The following is a 20,710-nucleotide window of genomic DNA, read 5'->3' as shown; positions in this document are numbered from 1 at the left end:
TTTTGCCTTCTTATTAGTGTCCTTTGATTCACAAAAGTTTTAAATTTTGATGNTTTGCTTGCGTTCATGGTGTCGTATTTTCAGAAACCATTGCCTAATGCAAGATTATAAGGATATGCACCTATTTTTTCTTCAACAGTGTGTTTTAGTTCTCATATTCAGGTGTTTATCCACTTTTACTTAATTTTTATATATCATGTGGGGCTCTAGATTTATTACTTCTTATGTGGCTTTGACTTTCCTACCATCATTTGTTGATAAGATTATTTCTTTGCTCTTGAAATGCCCTTGTGACTTTGTCAAAAATCAGTTGATTATAGACAACACACCTACTTTGGAACTTTTATTTCTATTTTCCATTGAACTAAATCCCTATCCTTATGCCAGTAACACACTGTTAGGTTACTGCAGCTTTGTGCTGAGTTTTGAAAGGGAAAATACAAACCTTCCAACTTTGCTCATCTTTTCAAAATTGTTTTAAGTATTCATAATCCCTTGAAGTACTGTGTGAATTTTAGAATCAGCTTGTCTGTTTCTGCAAAATAAATTTGCAGAATTTTGATAGGGATGGTACTAGAATTTTGGTACACTAGATGGTACACTAGAATTTTGATAGGGATGGTACTAAATCTATAGATAAATTTGGGTATTAGTCACAGCACATTAAGTCTTCCATTCCAGTAATACAGGATATCTTTCCACTAAGTTTCTAAAGTGTTTTATAGTTTTTAATGTAAAACTTTTGTATTTCTTTGGTAAAATTTGTTCCTAGGTGTTTTTTCCCATGCTATTGTACATAGAATGTTTTTCTTAATTTTATGTTTGGATTGTTCATTGCAAGTATATAGCAATACACATGATTTTTGGTTCACCTTGTATCTTATAACTTTGCTGAGCTTATTTATTGGGTCTAATAGTATATTATTTATTTGATCTAATAATTTTACTGTAGTTTCTAACATATATAAAATCATGTCTTCTCCAAATAGGAATAGTTTCACTTCTTCATTTCTAATCTAGTAATTTCTAAGGATACCTTTTATTAATTTTTCTTGCCTAATGTCTTTGCTAGACCTTCAGTACAATGTTAAATAGAAGTCTCAGGAGTGGACATCCTTCTCTTGTTTCTGCTGTTAGGGGAGAGGGTTTAGTCTCTTGCCAAGAGTATGATGTTAGCACAGATGTCCCTTATCAGATTGTTTAAGGATGTTGCTTTCTATTTTTAGTTTGTTGAGTATTTTTATCAAGAAAGTATGTTTGATCTTGTCACTGTTTTTTTTTCTTTTTCTTTTTTTTTTTTGCATACTGAGATGGTCATGTGGGTTTTTTCCTTTTTGTTTTTAACATGGTGTATTAAATGGATTGCTTTTTGTATGTTGAACCATCTTGGCATTCTTGAGATAAATTCCACATGGTCCTTAGTGCATAATCCTTTTAAAATGCTGTTGGATTCTCTTTGGGGCTATTTTATTGAAGAACTTTGCATCTATATTTATAAGGCACATTGTTTTGTACTTATATTGTCTTTATCTGGCTTTGGATTAATATAACACTGTTACTCAATCTTTCATGTTATCAGACTGAAGATAACTATTAAATTTTTCATCTTCTTATTCCCAATGCTTAGCAGTCTGGCACTTAGTAATTGTGTAAATTAAATAACGATGCTTACTGAGAAAATTTGGTACAAAATAATGACATCTGGGAAAATTTTAGGTCATCAGTAACCAAATATTCATAGTACTTGGAGAGTCTACATTTTCTACCTTGATTTACAATGAATATTACTGAATATCTTCTATCATTTAAAAACTATGAAGTACATATTAAATATAATAGTAAAAATTTTAGTTCAGATCGTTAAATAATTATAGAAACCCATTATGTCAGTGATGAGAATTTCAGAATAATCCAGCAAGCATTTGTTGATGGCTGGTATGTTCTCAGATACTATACAAAGCACTGAATTGATATTCCTTCTGTATAGAAGATATAGCCATGGATAAAATGTTCATTGTCATTTAATAGATAATGTCATAGAACATTGTGATTACTTGTATCTCTAAGAAAATACCTTTTTATATGAATTACTCAGTACATTGTACTCTGTGCTTTTTTAAGCACATCAGTACTTTTTTAAATTAATGATTTATGTCATTATTTAGGACTGTAGTTACTGAATTATTAAATTTGATCATTGAAATGGTTCATCATCATCTTTATTTTTTAATGTTTTATTTATTTTTGAGAGAGAGAGAGAGACAGCATGAGTAGAGGAGGGTCAGAGAGAGAGGGAGACACAGAATCTGAAGACAGTCTCCAGGCTCTGAGCTGGCCGTCAGCACAGAGCCCGACGCGGAGCTCGAACCCATGAACCGTGAGATCATGACCTGAGCTTTAGTTGGACGCTTGACTGAGCCTCCCAGGTGCCCCATCATCACCTTTAATTTGTAGTTAATCAGGTGAAAGTAGAACACCTCAGTTTTATTTAGTGGATCTAGGTTTGTTTGCTTTGCTCAGACTAATTAACTGTGAGGCTTTTGGACCTTTTTGGTTCTCAAGTTTCCTAGAGTAGTTAATAATAGGTAATGTTGAGAGAGAAAAAAAGTAAATTAGTATTTGATTAGTTAAGTTTGGAAAATGCTGGTTTTGGTAAAGTTCAACATATTTCCTTCTGGGTTTGTCCAAAATTTAATATATTTATATATGCTGTTCATGTCTATAGTTTGACCATAGTTGCCTATTTTTGTATGAGCTTCTCCTAAATCACTGGCCAGCCTGAAGGTAGAACATACGCATCCCAAGAATTGCCTGAGATGATCCACTATGATATGGAAAGAAGATGTCAGAATATCTATTACTATTTACATTTTTTAATCTTGAAAAGTAAGAGAAGATCTGTGTTAATATTTAGCACATGGATTGATGCCTTTGGCCTCCCTAAGTCCTTGTATGAAACGGTCACATATTATTTGTGAGATAACCTGACATGAGTGGGAGATCCAAAGTGATGAGGTGGTAGCAATACTATCATTTATTTGCTTGTTTTTAGTGTAAAGAGTGCATCACTTGCTTAACCAGGTAATTGGACTGTTATGTTATTTAGTGTTTAGTAAAACAACTCTCAGTAGAAGTGGAAAAATTACTTCAGAAAGATTGCTGCCCTGAGCCATAGATTGATAATCACACCAACAAAAATCTATATTTATAACAAGTGCCTCTGGTGATTCTTTGTGTTTAGGCAGTTTTGGGAAAGAGTGATTTAGTCACACTAAGGTATATAAAGGGATGTACCAGAACGGGAAATTAGATGTTAATAATTAAAGAGAACCTGTTAAGTCAGTAAGGTATAATAAATGAGGGTAGCAGTAAATGGACAAAAATGATTGGCATTATCTTTTATTCTAAATATAGTTGAAGTTTAATTTCTCTCAGAGTCCTTTGGGGTGATGATGCAGTCAGTCATTCAGGGTTTCAAGCTGGCAGGGGATGTGCCATCTACGGAAGCTGGTTTTCATGGTCATCTTGGGCATTCACATCTAGCAGTCACGTAGGGGATGAAAGGCAGGGTGTGGAAGATGTGTGGGAGGTTTTTGTGATTCAAACCTGAAATGCTGTATATCACTTCTCCCAACATGATATTTTTAAAATAAATCCCACTTGGTTGACATGTGTTATTCTATTTATGTATTGCTAGACTCAATTAGCTAATATACTTTGTTGACAATTTGTTTCTGTATTTATAACAGAATGGTTCATTCTTTTCTTTTAAATATTTTTGCAGAGTTTAGTATAAGGGATATACTGTCTTAATAAAATATGTGGGGAAGTATTCCTTCATTTCCTATTCTCTGGAAGAGTTTGTGTAAGATTTCTGTTACTTATTTCTTTTTCAATTTTTTTATTAAAAATTTTTTCTTAATGTTTATTTATTTTTGTGAGAGAGAGAGAGACAGAGTGTGAGCAGGGGAAGGGCAGAGAGAGGAAGACACAGAATCTGAAGCAGGCTCTGAACCATCAGCACAGAGCCCAGTGCAGGGCTAGAACCCATGAACCACGAGATCATGACCTGAGCCGAAAAAGTCAGACTCAACCTACGGAGCCACTAGGTGTCCCCTGTTACTTCTTTCTTAAATGTTTATTAAAATCACCTGTTAAGTCATCTAGGCTTAGAAATTCCTTGGTCAGAAGTTTTTTGTTTGTTTTTTCATTAATGCAGCTTCAGTTTCTCTTGTCTGTATGTAGGACTATTCAGACTTTTTATTTCATCTTTTTAAAAATTTTGATGTGCTTTTTCCTAGGAGATTTTAAATTTTATTTGAAATTTCATTTTTTGATATATTGCATAGTATCTTAATTTTTTTAAAGAAATATCTGTGAGTTAATGTAACATCCTAATTCATGTATGATGTTGGAAATTTGGATTTTTAATTTTTCTCAATTTTATTTATATCATCAAATTGCATTTCCTTTCTTTGGATTATTTTTTTTAAAGATTCTTTTGTTACATGGCTGTTTAATCTTTTTAATCTGTCCCATTTTTTTTTTAAGTGTTGTTTTAATTTTTTGTTTTTTGTTTTGTTTGTGTTTTCTGTAGTTTTTTTCCCCCTCTTTTTATTATAGTCTCTTTTTTCTCCCCATTATCTTTCGGTTGTCTAATCCTCCTTTCTGCTGTGTTTCATTTACTGTTTACCTCATCTGTTGAGTTACTAATAGTGCATATTTCTCAGCTGTAAAATTTCTATTTCATGAATTCTAGTTCTGTGATGAAAATCTGTATCCTATAAATTTCTTTATTTCTCCTCTACTTTCCTGAACCTATGAGTTGTACATTTTTTCAACTCTTTGACAGCTAATATATAAATCGCCCATGGGCCTACTCCTTTTGTCTTTTCTGTTTCCTGTGTTTTTGGTCTCATCTGCTGACATCACTGATACTTATGTTTTGAAAGCTATACAGTGTTTGAAAAATTAGAAAGTCGTTGTAGGATGTTAACATTCTCCAAAGAGAGTTCATCCTTTCCTTCCCTAAGAAGGTAGAATGGGGAGGTGATCACCGTAATCCAGTGATTTTCCAACTTTGTTATGCATTAAACTACTGGCATGCATTTATTACTAGAGAAGTAGTAAAAAATACGTAGAAGCCCAGGCTCATTGAAGTAACATGGGCCTTCTTGTCTCTTTGAGTCAAGTCCAGAATTGCCAAATGTCCCAAGAGACACCACCACTGCCTTATGTTTTCTCATTTCTGAGTATGATTTTCCTCTCTCAGTTATTGTTTTGCTGTAATTTTTCATTGTTTCAGTCCTCCCTAATGCTTTTAACAGAACTTTGTTTTTTCTCTTTCCTTTTAGCCTTTGATGTACCACAAACCACTCAGTCATTCATGAATGCACAAATCAGTGATTTTATTTTGTAAACAGAAGAACAAATCATGATTTATTTTTTTGTTTTTGTTTTTCAGGAAAAACATAAACAAGAATTGGAAGACATGAGGAAAGCTGGTCATGAAGCTCTGAGTATCATTGTGGATGAATATAAGGTAGAGATTTGGGAGTCTGTTTTCCTTTTTAAACTTTAGCATACTTTCATAAAACTTATACACATAGGCATATGAAAACATACACAAATTACAGAATTACAGTGGTCTTATTTTGATATAGTATTCTTTTCAGTTGTCTGATGTGTTTATTGAAAACATACTTAGTAGATTAGAGGTAATGCTAGATGTTGCTCTGTGTTTGAGAAGTTACGGATTTTTTTTTTTTTTTTTTTTTTTTTTTTGAGAGGGAGACTGAGTGTGAGTGGGGAGGAGGGACAGAGAGAGAGAGAAGAAAACATAGAATCTGAAATAGGCTCCAGGCTCTGAGCTGTCAGCAGAGAGCCCTGTGTGGGGCTCCAACTCACTATGTGAAATCATTACCTGAGCTGAAGTCAGACATTCAACGTACTGAGACACCCAGGTGCCCTGAGTAGTTGTGGAATTTTTAAGAATTCAGAATCTGAAGCTGAAGAAGTTCAGGAACAAAATACTGTAGAATTAATTGCTAGATTAGATTTTTTCTTTACTCTGGTGCTACATCTTTTAGAAAAAAAAGGCAGGATATAAATCTGCGAAATATTATGGGTGAAGGGGATTAAGAAAAAAATATATTGTGGGGAGCCTGGGTGGATCAGTCAGTTAGGTAGATGACTCTTCATCTCAGCTCAAGTCATGATCTTATGGTTCGTGAGGTGAAGCCCCATTTTGGGCTCTGCACTGACGGTGCAGACTCTGCTTCGGATTCTCTCTCTCCTTCGTTCCCTGCCCCTTCCTGCTCTTTCTCTCAAAATAAAAACTTAAATATTGTTGTGAATATTGTTCCGGAAATCATGATAATGTCAGCATCAGGGACATATACAGTATTATTCTTTGATTCTGTGTCTGCACAAGAATGTAAATTTGCCTCCTAGTTCACTTTGTGTCATGAGCTAATACTGTGAACCTATTTTCTCTTATTGGTGTTATAATACCTGATCAAAGGAAATCTTTTTCCCCCTAATTTTCATGTTATATCGTGAAGAATATGTTCTTGTTGAAATCAAACTCAAACAATTCTCCCCAGACGTAACCACTGTTAGTGTTTGATGTGCATCTTTCTAAAGGTTTTACTCCATTTTTGCATATGTATATGTGCTAATATCATGTTATGTAATTTTGATTTGTTTTTACATAAAATATTATTCCACTTAGTCTATTCTTTTGCTTCTGTGTTTACTCATTATGACTTAGAGATATTTTAGTATCAGTATGTATCAACATTTCTTTTTTCATACTATAGTGTTCCATAGTATATATGACCATAATTAACTCTACCTGTACAGGTAAGCATTCAGGTTTTTTTTTTGTTTGCTTGTTCATTACTACATTAAATGTTATTTTTTTTAATTCTTCTATCACATGTGGAATACAAAAATATTTTTATTGTTGATTAAACTTCATCCTTGGATTTGTTAGAAATTAATGTCATTTTAGTTAGCTAATAATTTATTTTCAAAAAGCTTCTTGTAACAAGTCCTTTGAATAAAAGTAGAAAAAGAGGCCGATCCAGAATTATTTTAACTAAAAACACTTTTTTTTTAACCTATGGTAGATAGTCTACTTAGGTATGTCTTGGGACATGAAAGGTAATTTTTGTGACCACACTCAATATAGGAACGGGTGCCATTGTTGAGACAGTCATTAAAAAATGTCACGTTTTTACAGCTATGATTATTGGCTCTTTTTTATAATATTTTGAATTTTTAGCTCTTCTAATATAAACCAGCTTTACAGTTATTGCATTGGGTAAAAGTACAGGATCTATTTTGAACTATCACCTTTCCCCCCCTACAGCTAAGGGTGGGAAGAATTAAAATACTGGAATTTACATAATTTTCCTAGTGTATTAAGTGATATATTCTTAGGTGACATTACATTTTACTTATTTTTATTTATGAATCTAAAGTAAATATTTTGAAAGCATTTACGTTGTGTTTCGTTTACACTTGTGTTTTTATGAATAGCTCAGTGTTTGATATTTTAAATCCTTTTTGATTCTAGCTCCACGTTTCATTTTCTGAAAGCAAGCTTATTATGTATTGAATTCTTGTGTGTTTTTTTAATGTTTATTTATTTATTTAGAAAGAGAAAGCATGAGCAGGAATGAAGAGAGAAAGAGAGAGAGAGAAAGAGAGAATCCCAAGCAGTTTGTTCCCTGTACTTAATAGTCTCTTATGGTTTTCCTCCCTCTCTGTTTTTATCTTATTTTTCCTTCCCATCCTCTATGTTCATCTGTTTTGTTTCTTAAATTCTACGTATGGGTGAAATCATGAGATATTTGTCTTTCTCTGACTGACTTATTTCACTAAATAATACATTCTGGTTCCATCCATGTTGTTACAAATGACAAGATTGCATTCTTTTTGATTGCCAAGTAATATCCATTGTATCTATACACCACTTCTTTTTTAATCCATTCATCTATCGATGGACATTTGGGCTCTTTCCATACTTTGGCTATTGTTGATAGTGCTGCTATGAACATTGGGGTGCATGTGTTCCTTTGAAACATCATTTTTGTGTCCTTTGGATAAATGAAATTGCTAGGTCGTAGAGTGGCTCTATTTTTAATTTTTTTGAGGAACCTCCATACTGTTTTCCAGAGTGGCTGCACCAGTTTGCATTCCCACTAGCAGTGCAAAAGGGTTCCTCTTTCTCTGCATCCTCACCAACATCTCTTATTGCCTGAGTTGTTAATTTTAGATTCTGACAGGTGTGAGATAGTATCTCATTGTGGTTTTGATTTGTATTTCCCTGATGATGATGATGTTGAGCACCTTTTCATGTGTCTGTTAGCCATCTGACTGTCTTCTTTGGAAAATTGTTGATTTATGTCTTCTGCCCATTTCTTCACCTGATTATTTGTTTTTTCGGTGTTGAGTTTGATAAGTTCGTTATAGTTTTTGAATACTAACCCTTTATCCGTTATGTCATTTACAAATATCTTCTCCCATTCGGTTGGTTGCCTTTTAGTTTTGTTGATTGTTTTCTTTGCTCTACAGAAGCCTTTTATCTTTCTGAAGTCCCAATAGTTCATTTTTGCTTTAATTTCTCTTGCCTCTGGAGACATGCTTAGTAAGAAATTGCTTCAGAAGAGGTCAAAGAGGTTGTTGCCAATTTTCTCCTCAAGGATTTTGATGGTTTCCTGTCTTAAATGTAGGTCTTTCATCCACATTGAATTTATTTTATGTATGGTGTAAGAAACTGGTCCAGGTTCATTCTTCTGTATGTTTCTGTCCGGTTTTCCCAATACCATTTATTGAAAAGACTTGTCATTTTTCTCTTGAATATTATTTCCTGCTTTGTCAAAAATTAGTTGGCCATACATTTTTTAGTCTATTTCTGGGTTCTCTGTTTTGTTCCATTGATCTATGTGTCTGTTTTTGTCCCAGTACCATATTGTCTTGATGATTACAGCTTTGTAATAAAGCTTCAAGTCCGGAATTATGATGCTTCCAGCTTTGGTTTTCTTTTTCAACACTATTTTCGCTATTCGGAGGTCTTTTGTGGTTCCATGCAAATTGTAGAATTCTTTTTTCTAGCTCTGTGGAAAATCCTGGTGTTATTTTGATAGGGATTGCATTGAATGTGTAAATTGCTTTGGGTAGTAGAGACATTTTAACAATATGTGTTCTTCCACTCCTAAGCTTGGAATGTTTTCCATTTCTTTGTGTCTTCTTCGGTATCTTACACAAACCTTCTGTAGTTTTTAGTGTACAGATCTTTTACCTCTTTGGTTAGCTTTATTCCTAGGTATCTTAAGGTTTTTGGTGTAATTGTAAATGGGATTGATTCCTTGATTTCTTTCTGCTGCTTCATTGTTGGTATATAAAAATGCAACGGATTTCTGTACATTGATTTTATATCCTGCAGCTTTGCTGAATTCATGTATCATTTCTAGCAGTTTTTTCATCAGGAGCCATAGAAACCAGAAGGAAATAAAGCAGTACTGAAAGAAAATAGGTGTCAATCCAGATTTATATATCCAGTAAAAATATACTTCTGAAATGAAGAAATCCATATGTTCTCACATGAAGGAAAACTAAGAAAATTTGTCAGAGGAGACCTACTCTAAAAGAATGGCTCAGGGGCGGCTGGGTGGCTTAGTCAGTTAAGTGTCCAACTTTCGCTTGGGTCATGATCTTGCGGTTCGTGGGTTCGAGCCCCACGTCGGGCTCTGTGCTGACTGCCAGCTCAGAGCCTGGAGCCTGTTTCAGTCTGTGACTCCCTCTCTCTCTGACCCTCCCCTGCTCGTGCTGTCTCTCTCTCTTTCCTAGAAATAAATTAAAAAAAAAAAAAAAAGAATGGCTCAGAAAGTTATCCAAACAAAAGGAAATGATGAAGCAATTATGGAACATTAGGAAAAAACAAAGGAAAGGACAAGATTTAGGGTTAATGTAATAGACTATCTTTTTTAAGTTTTCTAAATTATGTTTGTTAAATTAAAAAATATATATAACATTGTCCAATGTAACTTCAATATATGTAAAAGAACATTTTAAGAAAATTATATTGTCAATATGGGAGAGTAATAGACATAATGTAAAAGGTTTTACACTTGATTTGAACTGGTAAAATGCCAACCAGTAATGGTGTGATTTTTTTTTTTTTTAAGAAGTAATGCAAATTTATTTACTTCTACGGTCTATTACATGATAAGGCTTGGGATTATTTAGAGTTTGAGTGCAAGATTTGAAACTATCAAAACCATTTGGAGCTGGTTTACATTTGTATTTCAAAAACTATAGTAAGTTTAAAATGTAATAGAAAAACTTTTCTCCATTTTTCATTGTGATTTCTAAGAACCTGATGTAATCAGTAATGATGAACACAGAGGAAAGTTTATTATAATTATATATTTTGATTTTGAGTAGGCTAGTGATATTTTAATATTTTATAACTTTTATTTTTGAACAACTTTATTAAGATATAATTCACATATTATAAAATTCACCAACTTAAAGTTCAGTAGTTTTTACCTTTTCACAGAATTATATAGTCTTCACCAGGATGTAATTTCAGACCATTTTCAACACTTTATATGAGACCTTATTTCTGTTAGTGGTCATTTTTCACTCCTTGCCCAACTACGTGTTTTCCAGTCCTTGGTAACCATTAATCTACATTATGTCACTATAGTCATAGTGAGTATAGTCATTATGATTACATAATGTTTTCTAGACATTTTATATATGTGGAATCATACAATCTGTGATCTTTGTGATTGATTTCTTTCACTTAGGGTAATGTTTTCAGAGTTCATCCATGTTGTTATATGTCTTAGCATTTCATTTGTTTTTTATTATTCAGTGATACTGCCTTGTATAGATATACTACATTTTATTTATCCTTTAATCAGGTGATGACCATTTTGATTGTTTTCACTTTTTGACTATTATGAATAATACTGTGTAGATGTATATTTTTATTTCTCCTGGGAATATACATAAGTTTGTATGTTACTGGATTGTATGGTTACATTTAACATTTTGAGGAACTACCAGAATGTTTCCTGTTGCACCATTTTATATTCCAACCAACAGTGACTGAGGGTTCTAATTTCTCTCTATCCTTACCAATGCTTGTTATTTTCCATTAAAAAAAATAAACTGTGCCATTGGGTTTAATTGGCATTTAAGGCTTTGATCCGTCCTGAGTTAATTATTATCTATGGTGTAAAGAAGGGCTAGAACTTTTGTTGGTTGTTGTTGTTGTTGTTGTACATATCCAGTTATTCCCAGCTTCATTCACAGAAAAGACTCTTTTTCCTCATTGAATTGTCTGGAGACCCTTGTCAAACATTAATTAACCATCAGTGTGAGGATTTATTTGTAGACTGATTTCCTTTCCATTGAACTATATGTCTCTCTTCATGCAACTACCATACTTTTTTTTGTTTTATTTATTTATTATAGTTTATTGTCAAGTTGGTTTCCATATAACACCCAGTGCTCATCACTAGTGCCCTCCTCCATGCCCATTACCCTCCTTCCTGTCCCCCCACCCTCATCAGCCCTCGGTTTGTTCTTGGCTTTCAAGAGTCTCTCATGGTTTGCCTCTCTCCCTTTCCCCCACCATTTCCCCCCTTCTTCTCCTCCATGGTCCTCAGTCAAGTTCCTCCTAATCCTCCTACACGTGCAGACATATGGTATCTGTCCTTCTCTGCCTGACTTATTTTGCTCAGCATAACACCCTCAATGTCCATCCATGTTGCTACACATGGCCAGATTTCATTGTTTCTCATTGCCATGTAGTATTCCATTGTATAGATAAACCACATCTTCTTGATCCATTTGTCAATTGATGGCTCTCAATTACCATACTTCTATTGCTATAGCTTTATAGTGTGTTTTTGATATCAGGAAGTGCACATTGTCCAACTTTGTTCTTTTCCAGATTGTTTTGTATATTCTAGGTCACTTGCATTTCAATATGTATTTTAGTATCAGCATGTGAATTTTTAAAAACATCCAAGTAGGATTTGATTTGCATTGAATATATAGACCAATTGGGAGAGTATTGCCATATTAATATTATTAAGTTTTATGATACGCAATGATGAGATGTCTTTGTATTTATTTTATCCTCTTTAATTCCTTTCAACAGTCTATTGTAATGTCCCCTGTGTAATTTATTCTTTTTGATGCTATTGTAAAATGAATTTTTTCTATTTCATGTTCAGATTCTTCATTACTAGCCAATAATAACAGAATTGATTTGTGTATTTGTTATGATATATATGTTCATTAGTTCTAATAATTTTTAATAGATTTCTTAGGATTTTCTGTATATAAGATCATGCCACCTGTCACCCGCACTCTTTCCAGTGTGAGTGCCTAATTGTCCTGGAGAGACCTCCAATTCCATTTGAATAAGAGCTGCAAGAACATACATCCTTGTCATTTTCCTGATCTTAGGAGGACAACATTTAGGTACTAACCATTAAATATGTTTTAAGTGAGTTTTCAATAGGTAGTCTTTATTAGGTGGAGAAAGTTCCTTTTATTTCTAGTTTGTTGAAAAAAATCTTTGATCATGAAAGGTTGCAGAGTTTTGTCCATTGCTATTTCTGTGTCTTTCGAAATGATTTTGTTTTTCCTTATGAATGTGGTGTATTCCATTTGGTGTTTAGATGTGAAATCAGCTTTCCTGGGGCACCTGGGTGGGTGACTCACTCAGCTGAGCATCCAACTTTGCTCAGTTGCCTTGCTCTCTCTCTCTTTCTAAAATAAAAAATAAAAAAAATTTAAAAAAATCAGTCTTGCATTCCTGAGGTAATATGACTTGGTCATGGTGTGTATATTTTTTATGTGTTACGTTAATAAATTTATTAATATTTTGTTGAATATTTCATCTTTATTCACAAGGGATATTGGTTTGTAGTTTGGTGTCTATCAGATTTTGCTATCAGTGTAATAGTTTACTCAAAATGAGTTTGGATTTGTTCTCTTTAACCTTTTGGAAGTGTTGGTAACAGATCAGTATTAATTTTTTGTTAATTTTGTAGTATTCACTAATGTAACCTGGTGGTACTGGACTTTTTTTTGTGGGAGTTTTTTCGTGTGTGTGTGTGTGCGCGCGCGCGCTGTGGGAGGCGGGTGGGCAGACAGAGAGGGAAAGAGAGAATTCCAAGCAGGCTCTGCACTGTCAGCAAAGATCCCATGTGGAGCTGATCCTATGATCTGTGAGATCATGACCGGAGACAAAATCAAGATTCAGATGCTCAGTGGATTGAGCCACCCAGGCATCCCTGTTTTTTGTGTTTGTTTGTTTGTTTGTTGTTGTTGTTGTTTTAATAAATTCAATCTCTTGTTATTGATCTCTTCAGATTTTCTGTTTTCCTTCTTGAGTTTGGTAATTTTAGTTTTCTAGGAATTTACCTCTTTTATCTAAGTGATCTAATTTTTAGCATATAGTTGTTTATAGTATGTTCTTACAGTGCTTTTATTTCTATAAAGTAAGTAGTGATATCTCCTCTTTCATTTCTGATTTTGTAATTTGAGTCTTCCCTCTTCTCCATTTAGTCAATTTATCTAATGGATTGTTCATTCTGTTTGCATTTGCAAATTATTAACCTTTGGTTTTGTTCATTTTCTCCCATTTTCTATTCTCTAATTTGCTAATTTTCACTCTAACTTTTTTTGCCTGGCCTTCTTCCTATTTTGGCCTTAGTTTGTTATTTTCCTAGTTTGTTAAAATGGATAAGTAGATGATTGATATAATATATTTTTTTCTGATTAATATAATTAATCTTTTTTCTTTTTAATATAGGCATTTATATTTCCTTATATAGGCATTATATTTAGTCATTATATTTCCTCTTGATTCTCGTCTATTTGTATTGTCATTTTTTTCATGTGGAAGAATTAATAATCCTCATTGTGATTTCTTCTTTAACACATTGTTTCTTAGAAAAGTGTTGTGTAATTTACACACACATGCACGCACACAGATTCCTTAAATTTCTGGTGGCGGTTAACTTCTAATTTAATTTCATTGTGTTAGAAAATTATTTTTAATGAGTTTATTTGGGTGATGTCTCCCGGTACATGCAGTTGGTTCATAGTGTTGTTTAACTCTCTGCTGCTAGTAATCTGCTTAGTTTTTCTATCCTTTATTGATAGTGAGTGTATCAAAGTATCCATTATTGTTGAATTATTTGTTACTGTATCAGGTTTAGTTTCATGTAATTTGGGGATATTTTGTTAACTGCATATGTATTTTTTATTGTTATATCTTCCTAAGGTGTTAACCCTCTTATTATTATGTTTATTTTTATCTCTGATATGATTTTTTTTCTTTCAAAGTCTGTTTTTTTTTTTCTGGACATTAGTATATCCTCTCCAGCTCTGTTATAGTTTTTATTTGCACTATTTCTCTTTTCCCGTCCTTTTACTTTGAACCAGTGCATATCTTGGAATCTAAACTGTCATTTGTACACATACAATTATATACTTTTTGAGAATGTAATTGCTCTTTTTATTAAATATTTTTTAAATGTTTACTTTTGAGAGAGAAAGAATGTGGGGGAGGGGCAGAGTGAGGGGGAGACAGGATCTGAAGCAGGCTCTGCGCTGACAGCAGAAAGCCCAATGTGGGGCTCATNTTTATTAAATATTTTTTAAATGTTTACTTTTGAGAGAGAAAGAATGTGGGGGAGGGGCAGAGAGAGGGAGACAGGATCTGAAGCAGGCTCTGCGCTGACAGCAGAAAGCCCAATGTGGAGCTCATACTCACAAACCATGAAATCATGACCTGAGCCAAAGTCAGCCACTTATCCAGCTAAGCCACCCCAGCACCCCAGACTATAATTGCTTTTTCAATCAATTAAGAGAAGAGCAAAGAAGAAATATCCAATTATTTTGTCTTTTAAAACTACCTACATGATAAGCTGTACTGGCATGTTTTGTTTCTTCTTTTAGATTGAGTCATTTTCTGATTTTACTTGTTTTAGCCTAAATGAACTTCCACTAGCATTTCCTAAAGTTATGTCTGCTAACAAAGAACATATCTTGAAGTAGATTTAGTTTCATTTTTCATTCTTTACAGATTTTTTTTTAATCTTTAAAAGCTTTTTTTTGTTTTCTTTTGTTGGATATATATTTGGTGTGAGACAGATTTTTTTCTTTAGTTTCAACACTTTGAAAATGTCATCCCATTCCCTTCTCCCTTTCATTGTTTCCGATGAGAAATAAGCTGTTAATTTTTTGTGGTTATCTTGTATGTGATGAATCATTTTCCTACTGTTTTCAAAATTGTTTTTGTCTTTCAACATTTGACTGTAATATGTTTGGGTGTGTATCTCTTTTAGTTTTTCCTACATGGAAGTCACTGAGCTTCTTACATGTGTATATTCTATTTCATTACTTTGGGAAGTTTTCAGCTATTATTTCTTTAGGTATTTTTTATTCTCCTCTTTCTTTGTGTTACTTTCACTATATACATGTTGATCTGTTTAATAGTGTCCCACATTTTTCTGAGGCTTTATTCATTTTTCTTAATTACTTAAATGCTGTAGTTTAATTCCATGGTCTTTATTGGTATTTCTTCAGACTTACTGATTATGTCTTCTCTCAGTTCAAACCTACTCTTCAAAACCTCTGTGGAGTTTTCCTTTTTTGTTGTTTTACTTTTCTACTCCAGAATTTCCTGTTACTTCTCTTGTATAATTTCCCTCTCTGTTGATATTGTGTGTTTTATGAGATACTTTTAATTATTTAAGCATGATATTCTTTAGTTCTTTAATTATTTTTACAATTGGTGCTTTGAAGTCTTTCTCTAGTCCAGTCTAACCTCTGGGCCACATTAAAGTCAGTTTTTACTGACTCCTGTTTTCCTGATGTATGTGACCCAGTTTCATATTTCTTTCCATGTCTAGTAATTTTTTACTGACAACTAGACATTGTACATATTTGTGTTTTCAATCCTTAGGAGACTTTGTGTTTTTGCTGATCATTTAGTGAAACCTGTTTCTTTTGAATTGTGCAGCTTCTGTTTTTGCTCTGCAGAGCAAAATGGATGTTCACATACTCTTTCTGACTACCAGAAATGACTGTTTTTAAGCCATGATCTCTTTCTTTCCTTTCCTGATTTCTGTTTTGTGATTCTGACTTGTGTGTATTTTATTATATCTAGCTGGTAGTTTCTGTTCATTTCTACTTGATTCCTCTGTCATTCTGACAGTGCCCTAGAGTACCCACTGATCCAGTTACCGACCAGTTATCATTTCTTTTGGCAGACAGAACTAGTTTGTGTGCCAGAGTCTTGCTGTAACCTGTCATAGACCCTATGGACTATGCACAGGCCCTGGAAGAGTAGGATGCTTAATTTGCTCTTTATTGGCTTCCTCACCCAGATCCCTTTCACAGCTGGAGCTATGTATGAGGGAAAGAAGGTAGGCACTATTCTGCTACGTGGTTTTGACACTGTTACTCAGTAGAGATCTTCTCTGACATGGAGTTCATGAGCATGAGATAGTCCAGTGTTTATAGCTCTTAAATATCTCTGGAATAGTTCTTTTGCTTCAGGGATGTAGGAGAGATGGGAACTGGCATTTGACTTCTGAGCTCAACTGAGCAGCTGTCCTGTAGTACAGAGCTGCGGAGGAAAGGAGGATTGCTTTTTTTTTTTTTTTCTGAGCTGCCCTATTTATGTGATATAAGCTTTCTGCAGCACGGAGCTGTGGAAAATAGGATCTATTAATATTCACCAGCTGCCAAGACCACCAGGAAGAGTCTTTTACACTAATAGGTTGGGGATGATGGGAACTGTCACTCAGCTGCCGAGCCTGCTTAAAAAGTTCTTCTGCACAGCTCAGCTCTGGGTGGATGGGCGAAATCCCTAGGGTTTAGTTCATAGTTTCCCCTCCATTCCTACCAGGTTTCTATAAACTTTATTGAATAAATGTTGCTCAATTTATTATAAGCCCTTTGATAAATCTCCAGAGAATTTGAATGATTGTTTTTGCTTAAAAGATACCTATCTGGGGTAGAGGTTTCTCTGAACTCCTAATATCACCATTCCAGAAGTCTCACCCCCCTCCCTTGTATCTTTTCATCCATATTAAAATAGTGGTTACTTATTACATATGTTCTTCATCTAAAAATTATTATCTGGTGATCAGTGAATATCTGGGAGTCATGGCATTTTTTTTTTTTATTTCTCCCTGTACTGACAAGAGTTAAAGATTTGTTTACATCATCTTGTCATATATGAGTACCTTGACCCTTGGATCATGCTGGTTTCTTTTATGCTTTACTAAAATGTGAGACTTTTTTTTTAATGATTAAATTCTAATACTCTAACTCTTAGGAGTTTTAGAATATGTTTTGGAGTTTTGTTTCAGCAAATTAGCATGGATTCAAATATTAATTTAAAACTTAATCATTTAAATACTAATCATAGTTTTACATTGGTAATAAAATAAAAGAAAAAATCATTAATTTTCAGTACATTTGGTTAGCATATTTTATGTACCTAACAGAATTCAAATGAAATAGCACTTTTGAAGGCTCCCAAATGATGTGACCAACAGTTTCTGATTTCAAAATAGAAATAAACTATGTTGTGACTTAAACTTCTCACAAGGAATTGAAAATTATGTTTTACCTTTAATTAGTCCTATGAAGGTTTCCTTTGGAGATATTTGGGTTTGGTTCCCGACAAGCACAGTAAAGTGAATATTGCAATAAAGTGATCCAAATGAATTTTTCATTTTCCCATTGCATATAAAAGTTATGTGTGCACCATGCTATAGTATATTAAGTGTGCAATAGCATTATGTCCAAAAAAATACATACCTTAATTAAAAAATACTTTATTTCTAAAAAATGCTTACCATCATTTGAGAGTTAGGCTAGCCATTATTTATTTATTTAAAAATTGTTTTTGACATTTATTTATTTTTGAGGCAGAGAGAGACAGAGCACAAGCTGGGGAGGGCCAGAGAGAGGGGGAGACCCAGAATCTGAAACAGGCCCCAGGCTCTGAGCTTTCAGCACAGAGCCCGATGCGGGTCTCGAGCCCACAGACCACAAGATCATGACCTGAGCCAAAGTTGGGTGACTAACCAACTGAGCCACTCAGGAGCCCCTATTTATTTATTTTTTAAAGTTTACTTATTTATTTTGAGAAAGACAGAGACAGCGCAAGTGGAGGAGGGGCGAGAGAGAGAGAGAGGGAGACAGGAGGATCCTAAGCAGGCTCCCACTGTCAGCACGGAGCCTGACATGGGGCTTGAACTCACAAAACCGCGAGATCACAACCTGAGCCAAAACCAAGAGTAGGACGCTTAACAGACTGAGCCACCCAGGTGTGGCTAGCCATAATTTCCTTTTGCTGGTGGAAGGTCTTCCCTTGATGTTTGTGGCTACTGACTGATTGGGGTGGTGGTTGCTGAAAGTTTGGGTAGCTGTGGCAATTTCTTAAAATAAGATAGCAATGAAGTTTGCCACATCAGTTGACTCTTCCTTTTATGAATGGTTTCTCTGTAACATGTGATGGTATTTGATAGCATTTTACCCATAGTAGAACTTTTTTCAAGATTGGAGGTAGTCCTCTCAAACACTGCCACTGCTTAATCAGCTAAGTTGGCTTGATATTCTAAATCCTTTCTTGTCATTTCAACAATCTTGACAGCATTTCACCAAGAGTAGATTGATCTCAAGAAACCACTTTTCTGTGCTCATCAATAAGGAGTCATTCCTTATCTGTTAAAGTTTTATCATAAGATTGCAGCAGTTTAAATATAATAATAATGAAAAAGTTTGAAATATGAGAATTATCAAAATATGACAGAAAGGCATGAAGTGAGCAAATGCTGTTGGAAATATGGTGCCAGTACACTTGCTTGATACAGGGTTGCCACAAACCTTCTATTTATTAAAAAAAAATGCAGTATCTTAAGTGAAATAAGATGAAGCATAATAAAACAATGTACTTACATGTATTCAATAGATTTGCTGACTATATCAAATTGGAATTCAGTTATTTTAGTAAATCCTTATTCATACGTCAAACTATCCATTATAGGAACTGGGTGAAGAAAACCTACAGTCCAATTGCATAAAACAACTTTGAGATCCAAAGTTATTTTGTACTATTATTGTGTATTACACACTCATATTCTTATCTTTTTCTAATTTTAATAATGATATATAATACTTTAGATGTTTTTATTCTGTGATTTCCCAAAAGAGTATTGCATTTCTACATAAATTTCTAGTTTGAGATAGCCAAGTATTTCTGTTGGTAGAGCTAATTGATTATTTTAAAGTCAGACAAACCTGATTAAGCTCCAGCTCTGATACTTAATAACAGTGTGACCTTGGGCAGTTCTTACATATAAATTCTAGTTTCCTCATAAATAAATGAGGGAAAAAAGCTTAGAACCTATTCATAGGAGCATTGAGAGGATCCAGTGAGATACTGTATATTGCTTGGCTAATAATAATGCTATTAATAAATATCAGTTAATACATTTATCATTGTTATTCCAATTCTTTAGTATAGCAGTTTCAATGCAATATCATTATCTTACAGCTGATTATTAGTTAGTTTATTTTTCAAAGTGATGCAATGTGAATTCTTGTTTCAGTTTTCTTTTTAGAAATATCCACTTAAGGAAAAGAGATTGTGGATCAGCCCTTCATATTCCTGGGCTCCTGTTAAAAAGCCAGCATTCTTCTGTTCATTTAGAAAACAAATAACTTGCTCCAGATGGATGAAAAGGACATGAGAAATTCTGTTAAAGTACAGCAGAAAACAAAGCTAAAATTAAGCTAATGTGCTATATATGCCAACTTTTCCCACAATGTTTACTTAATTTTGTTTACTTTTTCTTTTATGTCATGATTTTTAAAATCTTTTATTCTGATAATTAACAGGAGTAAAATCAATGTAGATCTTGGAAGGCTTTCCATAGGAGCATGCCACATCTAAGATTGTTTACATAAGAATTTTCCTTTACCTGTTTAATTGTGTTTTTGTCTTGAAATTGTCATTCGTCATTATACACACTGATTTACACTTCACAGTTCTTTTATGTCTGTAGTTTTCTCTATCAAGGATTACTATCCAAGATGTAGACTGTCTTAATTTTTTTTTTTGAAGNCATGCCACATCTAAGATTGTTTACATAAGAATTTTCCTTTACCTGTTTAATTGTGTTTTTGTCTTGAAATTGTCATTCTTCATTATACACACTGATTTACACTTCACAGTTCTTTTATGTCTGTAGTTTTCTCTCTCAAGGATTACTATCCAAGATGTAGACTATCTTAATTTTTTTTTTTTGAATATAACAAGCAGCTGTATTACTGTGAGCACTTCTTGTTTAAGTTGCCCTTAACAGTTGTCACTGTCAGGATTTCTTAATCCATTGTTTTTCACCTTTTTTCAGCACATAATAAGTTACTTGTGATGCTTTTTTGAAACACAAATGCCAAGGCAGATTTCTTCTCTAGAAATTCTAAATCATTTGATGTTGGTAGGATCTTAGTATCTACATTTTCTTTAAAGTTCTAAAAGTCATTCTGCTACCCCCTGGGGAGGGGCAGTTAATCATTGTTTTATCACTTCATATTTATTTGCCTGTCAAAATAGTCTATCTCTTTCAACTTGTTTCCATTT

General features: G+C 33.7%; 1 protein-coding gene across 4 annotated transcripts in view; it reads left to right on the top strand.

Annotated features, from left to right (window-relative positions):
• The window catches only part of CCDC91 (coiled-coil domain containing 91), a 342,402-nt gene that overhangs the window by 169,944 nt on the left and 151,748 nt on the right, over positions 1-20,710 (top strand). For all 4 annotated transcript variants that reach the window (XM_077774523.1, XM_077774522.1, XM_077774525.1 and 1 more), the window contains one exon: positions 5,465-5,542. In XM_077774523.1, coding sequence (XP_077630649.1) covers positions 5,465-5,542 — 78 coding nt within the window. The remainder of the gene's footprint in view (positions 1-5,464; positions 5,543-20,710) is intronic.

Source organism: Crocuta crocuta, unplaced genomic scaffold, assembly GCF_008692635.1.
Source record: "Crocuta crocuta isolate KB4526 unplaced genomic scaffold, BGI_CrCroc_1.0 scaffold176, whole genome shotgun sequence".
Classification (NCBI taxonomy): domain Eukaryota; kingdom Metazoa; phylum Chordata; class Mammalia; order Carnivora; family Hyaenidae; genus Crocuta; species Crocuta crocuta.
This window is presented reverse-complemented; position numbering and strand designations above follow the sequence as displayed.